The 13,498-nt window shown below is 34.9% G+C and overlaps 1 protein-coding gene across 8 annotated transcripts in view; it reads left to right on the plus strand.

Moving 5' to 3' along the window:
• Window positions 1-13,498, plus strand: part of ST7L (suppression of tumorigenicity 7 like) — a 137,541-nt gene that overhangs the window by 41,331 nt on the left and 82,712 nt on the right. For 7 of the 8 annotated variants that reach the window (XR_007454643.1, XM_049616544.1, XM_049616543.1 and 4 more), the window contains 2 exons: window positions 7,206-7,356; window positions 11,472-11,564. Coding sequence is in view for 7 of the 8 variants with exons in the window: in XM_049616544.1 (XP_049472501.1) it covers window positions 7,206-7,356; window positions 11,472-11,564 (244 nt within the window). In the remaining variant the exon portion in view is untranslated. The remainder of the gene's footprint in view (window positions 1-7,205; window positions 7,357-11,471; window positions 11,565-13,498) is intronic. The other variant, XM_049616545.1, reaches the window with a different exon arrangement.

A 13,498-nucleotide genomic window follows, 5' to 3' on the forward strand; every position in this document is an offset into this window, starting at 1 on the left:
CCTCCATTACCATTTTTGCTTCCTGTTTAAGCTGTTCCTCTATGAACTCTTTTTCTTAGGAGTATTACTTTAGTGCTCATGGCCTTAGCATGTGTCAGATTTGGGGATTCTTTTGTTGAGATGAGGTAAAAGTGAAGATATTGAGACAGCATTAACTAATTTGAATTAGTTAATACCCTGAAGATAATTTGCATCTTGTAGTAGAAGCTCTTGGGGGAAGAGAACATTTAAAAACAAAACAATAACAATTTGAGTACATGTTTCAGAATATGTTATCTGTAGCTTTGAAAAGTTATTAGTTCTTATTTTATAACAAAAGCTGTTTTGTGTTTTCAAGAAACCAGACCATGCCTGGAGGCTTCTTTAAGTGCAAGGGGAATTTTAAAAATAAATTGATACAGAAAAGGTAAAATTCATTTTGGTTGATCAGAAATTGAAGCATGTAGGATGTTCTGAGTCCCATCCACTAATAGAAGATACCAGCTCTTTAGCAGCAAGCTCACATTTCTTTTTTCTTTTTTCTTCTTCTCCTCCTCCTCTTTCTTCTCCTCCTCCTCCTTCTCCTCCTGCTTCTTCTTTTTAATTTGATAGAGCATGAACAGGGGAGAGGGACAGAGGGAGGGAGGGAGTGAGAGAGAGAGAGAGAGAGAGAGAGAAAGAGAGAGAATCTCAAGCAGGCTCCATGCTCAGGGTGAAGTGTGATGTGGGGCTCAATCCCATGAAGCTGGGATCAGGACCTGAGCTGAAATCAAGAGTCGGACGCTGAGCCAACTGAGCCACCCAGGCGCCCCTCAAGCTTACATTTCATTGGTCAGATTACCTATATTATAGCAGCATATACAAAAGATGAGAGGGAAACAGGCACTTGATTGAGACTGAGTGGCATAGTGGTAGTAAAGGGAGAAATGGGGAAGTGGTGTTGAAGTCCATGACCCAAAGTTAGGGCACAGTGAAGGCTTTGCCTTTCTGTTATGTTATGGTGTGGTCTAGGTGGAAGAGTTGATCTAGAAAACACTTCTCTCTAGAGGTACTGCTCTGTAGGATGATGTGGAAAGAAGTTTTCCCTTGGCAAATGCCCTCTCTAGTCTCCCTTCCCTCTCCTTTCAATAGAATATCACTTTCCCTTTGCTCCTGAGACTGCTAAGAGTGTTATATTTTCTTTCAGTTTATTCATACAGCTGTTCTGTTTACTTTCTATCTGGGAACTGTCTTTAGTCTTCCCCCAATACACATCAATGTGGACTCTTTGCATTCAGCCTGCCTGTCCAATCTCATAGAATGTGCACTGAGAAAACTAATTGCAGAGATAAATTGGTTCTTGATGTGCATGACTGATCAAGAGCAAAGTACCTTAATTTCAGATGCCTTCAGAGAGATTTTTCTTTAACCTCTGCTTTTAAGAAGAAGATTATAAAGCATTATCATTACTTCAGGTCAGAATTATATTGCTTTGGTCAAAAGCTGTTGTAAGATTTACAAAGTAATAGAAACAAAGTAATCTAAAGATAAATTATAAAGATCAAAGCAATTCAAAGTTAAAGTGAATTTGAGTGTAAGCATAGGTATGGTTTTAGATTTAAAAAAACCATACATTATTATGTCTTTTTTTTAACTATTTATAGCTATTTATAAGCTATTTTCCAAAGTAGCTTTAATTTTTTATTTTTATTTTTAGGAAAAAGCAAGAGACTTGAATAGTCATCTGAGTATATTGTCAATAGTTGAATACAAATTGTTCCTACAATTTCTGATTTGTTCCAGATAGAACAGTAAGGTGACTCCAAGGTAATATGGAAGGTCCTGCAGCATAGTATAGTAGGTACCGGCCTTGGTTTATGTCTTTTATTATATTTTATTTGCTGATAATTTCCAAACCTGTATCTTATAAATCTGGCTTCCTTCCTTGTCTATAAACTTGTGTTTCTATCTGGTTGTGGAAATTTTTACCTGGATATCTGGTTGGTACGTCAGCCTCTTCAATATGTCTCAAACTGAATTTTTAAAATTTTATTTATAAGTTTCTTCTCCAACTTGCCTGTCCTAACTTATTATTATAATTTGGTTTATGGCTTCATTATCATCTTCTCATCATTAATCTTTACTTCTGCCCTTTCCAAATTACTAACTCATATTATAACCTTTGAAATGTCTTTCAGATCTAGTCACCTACTCCATTCCCTTTGTCACTGACCAGTGTTTGTCTTCACTACCTGTTCTTTAAAACATTATCATTGTTGTTATAAAAGTAATGAGTGCTTTTTAAAAAAGAAATCAGACCCTTTAGGAGTTTATAGAATAAAAAGTCCTGTTCTTTCTCTCCCAATTCTACTTCTATCACGCAACCACTGTTTCTGTTTGGTTCTGTGATGGCCAGACATATTATATGCACTTCTTTATTTTTGAGAGAGGGTGCAGGTAGGGGAGGGACAGAAAGAGAGGGGGGAACAGAGAATCTGAAGTGGGCTCTATACTGACCGTGTGCAAGCCTGATGCAGTGCTCGAACTCAGCCCGATGCAGGGCTTGAACTCAGGAACCATGAGATCATGACCTGAGCCCACGTTAGATGTTCAACCAACTGAGCCACGCAGGTGCCCTTTCTATGCATTTCTAAACATACAGATAAAGATATAGAAATTATTTCAAATACTTTCCATCTTTTACTTGGATGACTAAAACATACTTCTTACTGGTTTCCCTGCTATAAACCCATCTCCACTCTGGCCATTGCCATAGTTATCTACCTAAATAGCAAAACTTGCTCTGCTTGAAGAGCCCTTCTTATTCCCTATCATCTCTCAGATAAGGACCAATCCCTTAGTATTGCATATACAGAAGCCTTTCCCAGTCTGGGCCGGATATCTGTCTCCAACATTACTCCTTGCTACTTCTGCTTTGCTCCTTATCTTGTTATTCCTGAGATTGGTCTCATCATGTCTCCCTACCTTTGTATATATGCTCAGTCTCTTCTCTACATGGCAACTTTCCTACTCATTCTTCAGGATTCTGCTCATCTGTTGCCTCCTGTATAGAAGTATCTTTTATCATTTTTCCTAAGCAGAGATAATGACTCTCTTTTCTCTGTTCCTTCAATGCTTTAATCATGTCTTGGGTTTTGTTTTGCTTGTTTTTTGGTCTATTTGTATGTCTCTTCCTTAGTTCCCTATGAGCTTTTTAAACAGCAGAATTCTTGTTTTACTTACCATTTTATGTCTGAAATGCTGCTTAGAACATAACGGACATGCAGTAAATGTTTGGTAAGTAGACATGTCTGTGTTTTAGACCTACATTGCTATAAAGACCTGTCTAAGTTAAAGAAAGTGAAATTTTAGATCCCATCATTTTTTGGAATTTTTAAGCCATTTTACTTAATATTTTTATAAGCTTTGCTTAATGTTATTATTTTTGACCTTTTAAGAATGGTAGTACAATTTCAGCATGACCTTATTTCTTAACTTATAAAATAACTCAGTTTTTAATGGAATACTATACAACAATTAAAAATAATGAGTTAGATCTGTTAGAGACAGGATGAGATGTAAAGATGTATTGTGAAGTAAAAAGCGAGTTATATAAAAGTTTGATCCTGTTTTTAAGGATGTTACGCTTAAAGAAATCCAGACAAATATAACTTGGATTATCTTTTTTTCTTTACTCTTTTATCCTCTAATCTATTAATATATTATTTCTCCTATGTAACTCTGCAATGTTTGAACTTTAGAACACTAAGCATGTACTTTCAGAAGCATAAAAAAAGACCAACACCAAACCAAACCAACCACTCTTCAGTTTTCAACCTCTCCTATTTTTATTCATGGAAAAGTAAAGTCTAGGTAGAAGTTTGTTTTGTTTTGTTTTTAGTTTGCCTAGAGAGTTAAACAATATCTTTAAGTAAAAACTGAAATATAAGTATGAGTGTGAAGACATTTTAACTATATATATGAGATCAAGTCAGTCAGTTAGTGTTTAAATGCCTACTTTGGTTAGTGTAGTGTGGTAGGTGCTATAGTAGAATACGAAAGATGTAATTTCCATTGTGTAGTAACTTACAGCTTATACTGGGGGGCAGGAATTGCTGAGTAGCAGTTTGTGAAGGATATAAAATAAGTAATAATCCTTTAACATATTTTAAATATATTTTCCTTAAACTGAAAATTTTCCCTTATATTTTGAGGGTGCAGTTTTAATTCAGTAGTTTATTAGAAGCTGAAAAATAAAAATTGCTTTGCCTTAAAGTCAAATTGGAAAGGACCTTTGGTGGTAGGTAAGACATGATAATGAAAAATAAGATAGCAAAAGAGATTTTTTTTCATGATTAAATAGCAAAGATTTTAAAATATAAACTTAAGTATCATTTCCTAATATATGTGCCATATGTGTTTGATTACTATCAGAATTGTCACTTAGATTATTAAACAGTGAAAATACAGATATATAGTTGCTGTTCAAGTATTTTCTTAACGTTTTAAATTGATATCTCCTGGATAATTGTCAACTGAATATCTTTTGCTTACCACTTGCTATGTGACTACCAAGATAGGGTTTAGTGTAAAGCTTTAAAACTTCAGGGTTCTAAAACTCATTGAAAATAATTTGGGATATTTTATCTCCTCTACCTGTGAAATGAAGCGGAGTTTTAATAGAAAGGGCTTGGTTTATTTATTAAAACAGTTTTCTTCTGAAAATGAGATACTCTTTTTATGATGGAGATTCCACTGTGATTGTTGCATTTTTTTTTGCTTCCTACTGAAGAAGCTCTTAGCGCACTTGCTAAGAACATAAGGAGTCATGTCAGAGGTCAGCTATTTGAGTCCATTTTCCCACAGCCGCCTGGTGCGAGTGATCTTTTACTGTGTTTTAAAAAAATGGGCAAGGATTAGAGGGGATTAGAAAGAATATTACCCTCCTGAATATAGGCCCAAGGCACTAAGGGGAGAGAACCCAACCAGGCAGCAAATGGGCTTTGCTTGACCAAGACACAACCTCTGCTGCATTCCTTTAAGAAACTGAATGGGAAATGTTAAGTCCCCAAACTGGATTAGTAAATAATCTCATAGCTTGTGACATCTGCTAAAATAAATTGATGAGCAGACTGCATTCTTACACTTTTAGGAGAGAGCCAGAGACATCAAGATTAAGAGGAGCTTTTTTTCCCCCCAGCTTTATTGAGGTATAGGAGTAAGAGTAATTAAAGATGGGCATTAAACTTAGTATTGGAAAGGCACATTTCATAAACAAAAAAAATTATTTTAGATATATTGATACAATGTATACATATATGTTGATTAATAGCCTAAGGCTTAAATTTTGAAGTCACTACACCTTTTTGTTGCTTCCTGCTTGTAGCAGTTTTGAAACATGTTCCACAAATTCAGCTCTTTGTGTTGTTCGTCTCCTTAGTTTGTATAACAGCCCAAGTGTGAGAATGTATCATTTATGACACATCTCAGGAGTGTTTCTCTTTTTATAACAGAAGTTAATGTGGTTTAGACGTTATGACGCATAATTTGCTATCAAATTATATAGAACCAAAGAGGTTGTTTCGAACTGTTTTCGTAGGGGAAGTATACTCTGATCTTAGTCTTTGGAGGAAGTATTTAGCTAACTAAATATTTTTGAAGGTTTTGTTTTAAGTTGACCACTTTAATAGTAAAGATGATAAACAGGTGGTTAAATTTGCACCTTTATGTAATTAGTACATTTGATTATACTGCTTTTGTTGTGGATTGCAATATTAAGGCAAGTATTTTCTTTAAGAATTTAAGGTAGCATTTAATTTTCATGTGTGAATAAGAACTGGTAGGTTATAACTTCTTTAATAGGCACATCCACTAATTCCTTAAATGTGTCTTGCACTGTACTTTCTTGGCCTTGTTCAGGTTGGCCTGTACTCCAGCCCCTGTGTTTTCCCACCCCACTGCCCAATCTGTTCATCCATATTTTACCCATCTTTATCTATAAGCTCAAATCCCAAATGCCATCAAGTGGTTTATTTTCACCACCTAAATCATAACCAATACCTCCTAAACATAGAGTTATCATATGATCCAGCACTTTCACTGCTAGGTATATACCCAAGAGAGGTGAAAACTTCTGTTCACATAAAACCTTGTATGTGAATGTTTACTGCAGCATTATTCATAATAGCCAAAAGGTGAAAACAACCAACCAAATGTCCATCAAATAATGAATGGATAAACAAGTGTGGTATATCCATGTAATGGAATATTATTCAGCTGCAAAAAGGAATGAGGTACTGGTATATGATACGACATGGATGTACCATGAAAACATTATACTAAGTGAAAGAAACCAATTACAATAGACCATATATTATGCAGTTCTTTTTGTATGAAATAACCAGAACAGGCAAATGTATAGAGATTCAAAGCAGATTAATGATTGCTTGATTAGAGGGTAATAACTAAAGCGGATGTGGATTCTTTTTGAAGTGATGAAAATGTTCTAAAATTGTGTAACGGTTATATATATCTGTGAATATACTAAAAACCATTGAGTTGTACACTTTAAATGGGTGAAGTGTAAAGTATGTAAATTATGTCTCAATAAAGCTGTTAAAGAAAAACTAAAAAACATGAGTACCTTCAATCCAAATTCCTGTATACACTGTTTATATCTCTAATAAAGCATAGTCTTGTTATAGTTATTAACTTAAAAAAATCTGTCTTTCTCATTACATTAGGAAATTCCAGAGAATATAGTGTTTCCTAATAGATATAGTGCTTGCACTCAGTAAATATTAATTTAATTGAACTTATTCACAATTAAGTTCCTCACTTGTAAAATGGGAATAAGAGAAAAAAGAATTCAGTGTCACCACAAAATGTTTCCAAAATTGTATTTTATCATTTTTATACTTAATTTTCTTTTGGAAAAATAGATATTTGCTTTCACATTATTTCCTCAGCTTGAGTTTCTATTTTGTATTTAGCAAGGTCATACATAAGCCATTTATCTCCTTATTTATGCCTTTAGGGATATTCTGATTTTTGGAATTTGCATATACAAACATTTTTTATACACATACTATCAGTATGACCTTCTTGTCATCTCAACTAGCTTAATGTGTGTTTTTTTTTAACCAAATGGACTTTATAAAATTTGAGTCTACATTTTTTGTTTGAATGTAACATAATTTAATTTTTCTCTTTTCTGTGGTGTGTTTCTCTGTGTGTCATTTTTCTAGTATTTACTAGAGATGAAGAGTCTAATTTTACCTCCAGAACACATTCTGAAACGAGGTGATAGTGAAGCAATTGCCTATGCTTTCTTCCATCTTCAGCATTGGAAGAGAATAGAAGGTGCTCTGAATCTGTTACAGTGTACGTGGGAAGGCAGTAAGTATTCTCCAAATGTCCCACTAATCTCTCAGACTATTCATTGCATCCACAGGCAGCCCTTTTAAATGAGATTTCTGCGTTTCCCTAAGGATTGGTTTCAAAGTGAACTCAGAGGTGTTTATTTGGTTTATTTGTAGGAGAAATGCATAATGTACTTATACTGATGCCATATTTAGGAAAAGCAGAATGAGAAGTCGTTATGGTATTCTGTCATGTTCATTTAAATTACATATCTGTAAGGAAAGAAAATGAAAACTTACATCCCTTGGTTTATAAGCTTTTTAATGTGGTTGAGTTATTGTTCTAATATTTTTTAAGTTAGACTTTTATTTTCAGATGTATACATCATGAAACTATTTTCCTCACAACTAATATCAAATCTATTCTTTTTTTCAATCTATTTTTTTTATTGTGGTAAAGTACACATAACATAGAAGTTACTGTTTTAACCATTTTATTTTTTTAATTTAAAAAAATTTTTAAAGATGTTATTTTATTTTTAAGCTCATTTATTTATTTTGAGAGAGAGAGAGTGAGTGGGATAGGGACAGAGAGAGGAGAGAGAATTCCAAGCAGGCTCCTCACTGTTAGTGCAGAGCCTGACGTGGGGCTCGAATTCACAAACCGTGAGATCATGACCTGAAACAAAATCAAGAGTCAGATGCTTAACCGACTGAGCCACCCAGATGCCCCAAGATTTTATTCTTTTTTTTTTTTTTAATGTTTATTTATTTTTGAGACAGAGAGAGACAGAGCATGAATGGGGTAGGGTCAGAGAGAGGGAGACACAGAATCCGAAGCAGGTTCCAGGCTGTCAGCACAGAGCCCGATGCAGGGCTCGAACTCATGGACTGTGAGATCATGACCTGAGCCGAAGTCGGACGCTCAACCGACTGAGCCACCCAGGCGCCCCCCCCGGCAAGATTTTTCTTAATTAATCTCTACACCCAGCGTGGGGCTCAAACATACAACCCCGAAATCAAGAATCACATGCTCCACCCACTGAACCAGCCAGGTGCCCCCATTTTAGCCATTTTAAAATGTATAGTTCAGTGACATTATATACATTCACATTGTTGTGCAACCATTACCATCTTCTATTCCCAGAGCATTTTCATCATCCCAGACTGAAATTCTATACCCATTAGATAATGACTCCCCATTCTTCCTTCCTCTCCAGCCCTTGGTAACTATTCTGCTTTCTGTCTCTATAAGTTTGACTAGTCTAGGTATCTTCTGTAGTGAAATTGTACAATTTTTGTCTCATTAAATCAGGCTTACCTCACTGAGCATAATGTTGTAGCATGTGTCAAAAAATCATTATTTCTTAGGGCTGAGTAATCTTCCATTGTATATATACACCATACTTTGTTTATATAGTCATCTGTCAGTGGATATTTGGGTTGTTTCCACCTTTTGGCTATTATGAATAATGCTGCTATGAACATGGGTATATGAATATCTGTTTAAGTTCCAACTTTCAGTTTTTTGGGGTATATACCTAGAAGTGGAACTGGTAGATTATATAATTCTATGTTCAATGTTTTGAGGAACTGTCATACTATTTTCTATGGCAGCTACACCCATTTACGTTCCACCAGCAATGCATAGGTTTTCACTTTCCCTATATCCTTGTCAACACTTGCCTTTTTTTTTTTTTTAATAGCCACACTGATGGGTGTGAAGTGGTATATCATTGTGGTTTTGATTTGTATTTTCCTTATAATTAGCGCTGTTGAACATTTTTTAATGTGCTAATTGGCCATTTGTATATCTTCTTTGGAGAACTAGGTTGTTTTTCAGTGAACTACCAGATCTCTTATTTGTAACTTCTTAAAATCATTTAGAAAATGAAAAAGCTTGATCAAAATGTTTTATCAGTTGAATTTTTATAATAATTGTCTTGGAAAGTGCATTTCTGCTACCATTAAAAATTCAAAAATAAATTCAATACTCATTAACTAGAGTTGGTTGATCCCCCTCAGTTCCCAAACTTTGCACTGAGGCACCTTGGGGGCGTTGTGGCAAATTCATAAGAGTGCCATGGCGTAGTTAAAAATTTCAGTGGAAACAACAGTAATACTCAATATGTGTCAGGCATCATTGTTAGTTCCATGTAGTTCAAGGTTTCACCATTAGGTGGCTCTCCATTGTCTCTTTCTTTTAATGCTGTCATAGCTTTGCAAAGCTTGGTTTTTTATTAGCTGCTGTGATTAAAAGAAGTACCACACACACACACACAAATCAGTGTGGAACAGGAAAGTACGATGGCAGTGTCCATTCTGATTCCAAGGTTTGAAAAGGTATGCAGCGCCCAACAGGTACATACATCCCACTAGTAAGAAAAGATGGTTGTTTAAAAATGAAATAATTGGGGGCACCTGGCTGGCCCAGTGAGTAGAGCATGTGACTCTTGATCTTGGGGTTGTAGTTTCAAGCCCCACATGGGGGTAGAGATTACTTTAAAAAATTAAAATATTTTTTAAAAATGAATAATTATTTTTTCCTTTAATTAAAAAAAAATTTTTTTTTTAAATTCACTGTTAAGTTGTTAGCACACAAACCTTTAAAGTTGTTTGGATCCACTACTTAAGTGGAATTGTTATGTTTCTTTCAGCCTAGGGGCATCATAAAAAATTACTGAGATATGAAGGGCACCATGTATCCTTGAGGCAAAGAGAATTTGGGAATCTATGCATTAACTACTTGCTAAGAGTCAGACACTATGCTTACCTCTGACAATATGCAGATTAATGAAATTGGGACTAATAAAACTGAGGAGCACAATGTCTTTGTGTCATTAGGCTTCTTTTTGCTGTCTCTCTAGTAGTCTATAAGCTCCTCAAAGCCTGGTACTCTATCTCATTGATCCTGTATGTGTCTTCAGTGCCTAATGGTCTGCCTGGCACATAAGAGGTTTTGAATAAGGATGTGACTTACACTGAATTTCATAAATAGTCTTCTTTATGAATGATTTTTCTAGTGTTACCACTGATTTGCTTTGTGACTTTGGACAAATCCCCACTTTTTATTGTGGCAGAACAAAATTCATATTTTGACAAAAGTTTTTTTAAATGTTTATTTATTTATTTTGAGAGAGAGAGACAGAGTGTGAGCAGGGGAGGGGCAGCGAGAGAGGGAGAGAGAATGCCAAGCAGGCTCCATGCTGTCAGCACAGAGCCCGATACCGGGTTTGATCCTGGTATCTCACGAACTGTGAGATTGTGACCTCAGCTGAAATTAAGAGTCGGACACTTAACCAGCTGAGCCACCTATGCACCCCTTGACAAAAGTTTATAGAGCTAAGCACTAAAGGAAAAACAAAACTTAATCACAGTTTTGATGAATACTTAGCTAGTTAAGTAGGTAAACAAAGATTCCCCCTTTAAGAAGTCTTCAAGAGTTGGTGATAATCTAGATCAGGGATAGGTAAATTTTTTCTGTAAAAAGGCAGATGGTAAATCTTTAGTCTTTGTGAGCCATAGTCTCTGTCACAGCTACCCAACTCTTGTAGCATGAAAGCAGCCTAACATAATATATAAATTAACAAGCAGTTTTAACATCTGTATTCTAACAAAATTTTATTTACAAACATAAATAGTGGTCCAGATCTGGCCAAAGGGCCATACTTTGGTGACCTCAGAACTAAATTAAATTCTGCTTGTAGAAAACTTTGGTGACATCTAACACATGAAGTTAGTAGCCATTGGGAACTCTTTCTGGGTTGCCAACAGTCATGGTAACAACAGTGATACATGTTGCAATTTTATGAAGGTTCCTGAAAGAAAAGGAAGTTATACCCACAGAGTTAAGTCTGTTGTGTTTGTAGTGAGAAGACAGAGGCAAGAGGGACTCAGCAACCTTGTTATCCACTACTCCCTTTAGTTTTATTTCAAGCAGACCATTCACTATGCTCTGAATAAATCTTATTCTTCCCCTTATTCCTTCTTTTGCTTCCTTTGTGTCTTTCATCTAAAAGATATCTCTAAAGGAATTAATAAATGCTGTATGAAAATTTTATAAAAATATGTATCCACAGTAGCTTTGATCTGTAGTATGGGATGGAAGTGAGTCTGAATTAAATGTCAAACTATATATTTTTTTTTCCTCAGCTTTTAGAATGATTCCATACCCTTTAGAGAAAGGCCATCTATTTTACCCTTATCCCAGCTGCACAGAGACTGCTGATAGAGAGCTATTACCTAGTAAGTAAATATTCTAGTTTTCCTAAACTTAAAAGTAGTTGTGAGATTGTTTTTCATAGTATTTTCTCATGATAAAAGTGCCTTTGATTGAAATTCAGGATACTGTTTAAAATACTATTTTAGCCATTTCTTGGATGTAGTTGCAAAATTCAGTTCATTCCCATGTATTTTGGGGGTAAAATTCTGTGTTAGATGTGATAAAGAACACAAAAATTGAAGATATTTAAAAGAACAGTCAACTAATAAGCATTTAAAGAAGAAATAATACCATTCATTCACAAACTCTTTTCAGAAAATAAAGGAGGAGGGAACACTGCTCAGCTGATTCTGCAAGACCAGTATGACCCTGATACCAAAACCAAAGACATTACAAGAAAAGAAAACTCTAGAACAATATCCCTCATGAATACAGATACAAACATGTTCAACAAATATTAGCAAACTGAATCCAGCCACATATAAAAGGATTATACTCCATGACCAAGTGGGATTTACCTCACAAATGCAAGTGGTTTAACATTTGAAAAGGCAATGCATCATGTTATTAGAATAAATGACAGTGGATACAGAGAAAGGGTCTGATAAAAATCCAATGCCCATTCATGATAAAAATTTTGAAAAAATTAGGAATAAAAGAAAATTTCCTCAACCTGATAAAGAACATCTACAAAAAACCCACAACTGACATCATACTTAAGTGGTGAAAGACTGAATGCTTTCTCCCTAAGTTAGGAATAAGGCAAGGATGTCTGCCCCTCCCACTTCTCTTCAGCATTGTACTAGGGGTCCTAGTCCGTGCAATCAAGCAAGAAAAATAAATAAAAGGCATTCATATTGGAAAGGAAGAAGAAAAACAATCTTTATTCATAGATGGCATCATCGTCTATGTAGGAAATCCTAAGAAATTCATAAAAATACTATTAGAACTAATAAGTTCAGCAAAGTTGCAGGATATAATATCAGAATATAAAACTCAGTTGCATATTTAAATACTGGCAGTGAATAAGCAATCCAGAAATGAAATTTAGAAAACATTTCTAATCATAGTGGCATCAAAAAGAAGAAACAATTTAGGAATAATTTGATGAAAGAAGTGCAAAGCTTGTATACTAAAAAAAAAAAACCTACATAATTTGCTGAGAGAAATTAAAGACAAATCTAAGTAAATGGAGAGGCGTTCCATGTTTATTGATTGGAAGACTCGATATTATTTATATGACAGTTCTCTCCAAATTGATCTATAGATTCAATATAATCCATATCAAAATTCCAGGAGAGATTTTTGCAGAAATTGACAAGCTGATCCCAAAATTTATATGGGAAGGTAAAAGACTCAGAATTGTCAAAACAGTCTTTACAAAGAATGAAATTGGAGAGACTACACTTTGCAGTTTTAAGAAGAGCAGTCATAGACTTAGGAAGAGAACCAGAAATATGTAGGGTTATGATTGCTGAAAGTCCCACTGAGTCCCTGCTTTCAGGAAGCCAAACTTCTCAAAAGAATGGTCTATATTTATTTGTCTGAGTTGTACTTTTTTTCTGTGAACTGGTAAATTTCTGTTTAACTTTTCTTTTTATGATTTAACCAATAAATAAGCATGCTGAAGGGTGTAAACACTAGCACCATGTTTCCTTATGTGATATAAACCTGTGCCATAGTTTTTACAGTTCTGGGGCTGTTAGAGCTCAAGTCTAACAAGGAAAGTTGCAGTTTTACAAACGCCAAATTTAGGGAACTGAAAAGTTCAAACAAATAGATGAAAATTTAGGAGAGATTATGGAAGTTGAGTATGCTGATATTTTTCTCCCAGGGTCTTTTATTTTCTTCCGTCCTCTGAGATAATTTACCTGTCTTTTCTTTGAACTCTCAAAGTATTTTGTGAACTTCTTAACCTCCCCCTTCTAGATTGTAAACTTGAAGGCCAGGATTCTCT

The sequence above is a fragment of the Panthera uncia genome, assembly GCF_023721935.1.
Source record: "Panthera uncia isolate 11264 chromosome C1 unlocalized genomic scaffold, Puncia_PCG_1.0 HiC_scaffold_4, whole genome shotgun sequence".
Lineage (NCBI taxonomy): Eukaryota > Metazoa > Chordata > Mammalia > Carnivora > Felidae > Panthera > Panthera uncia.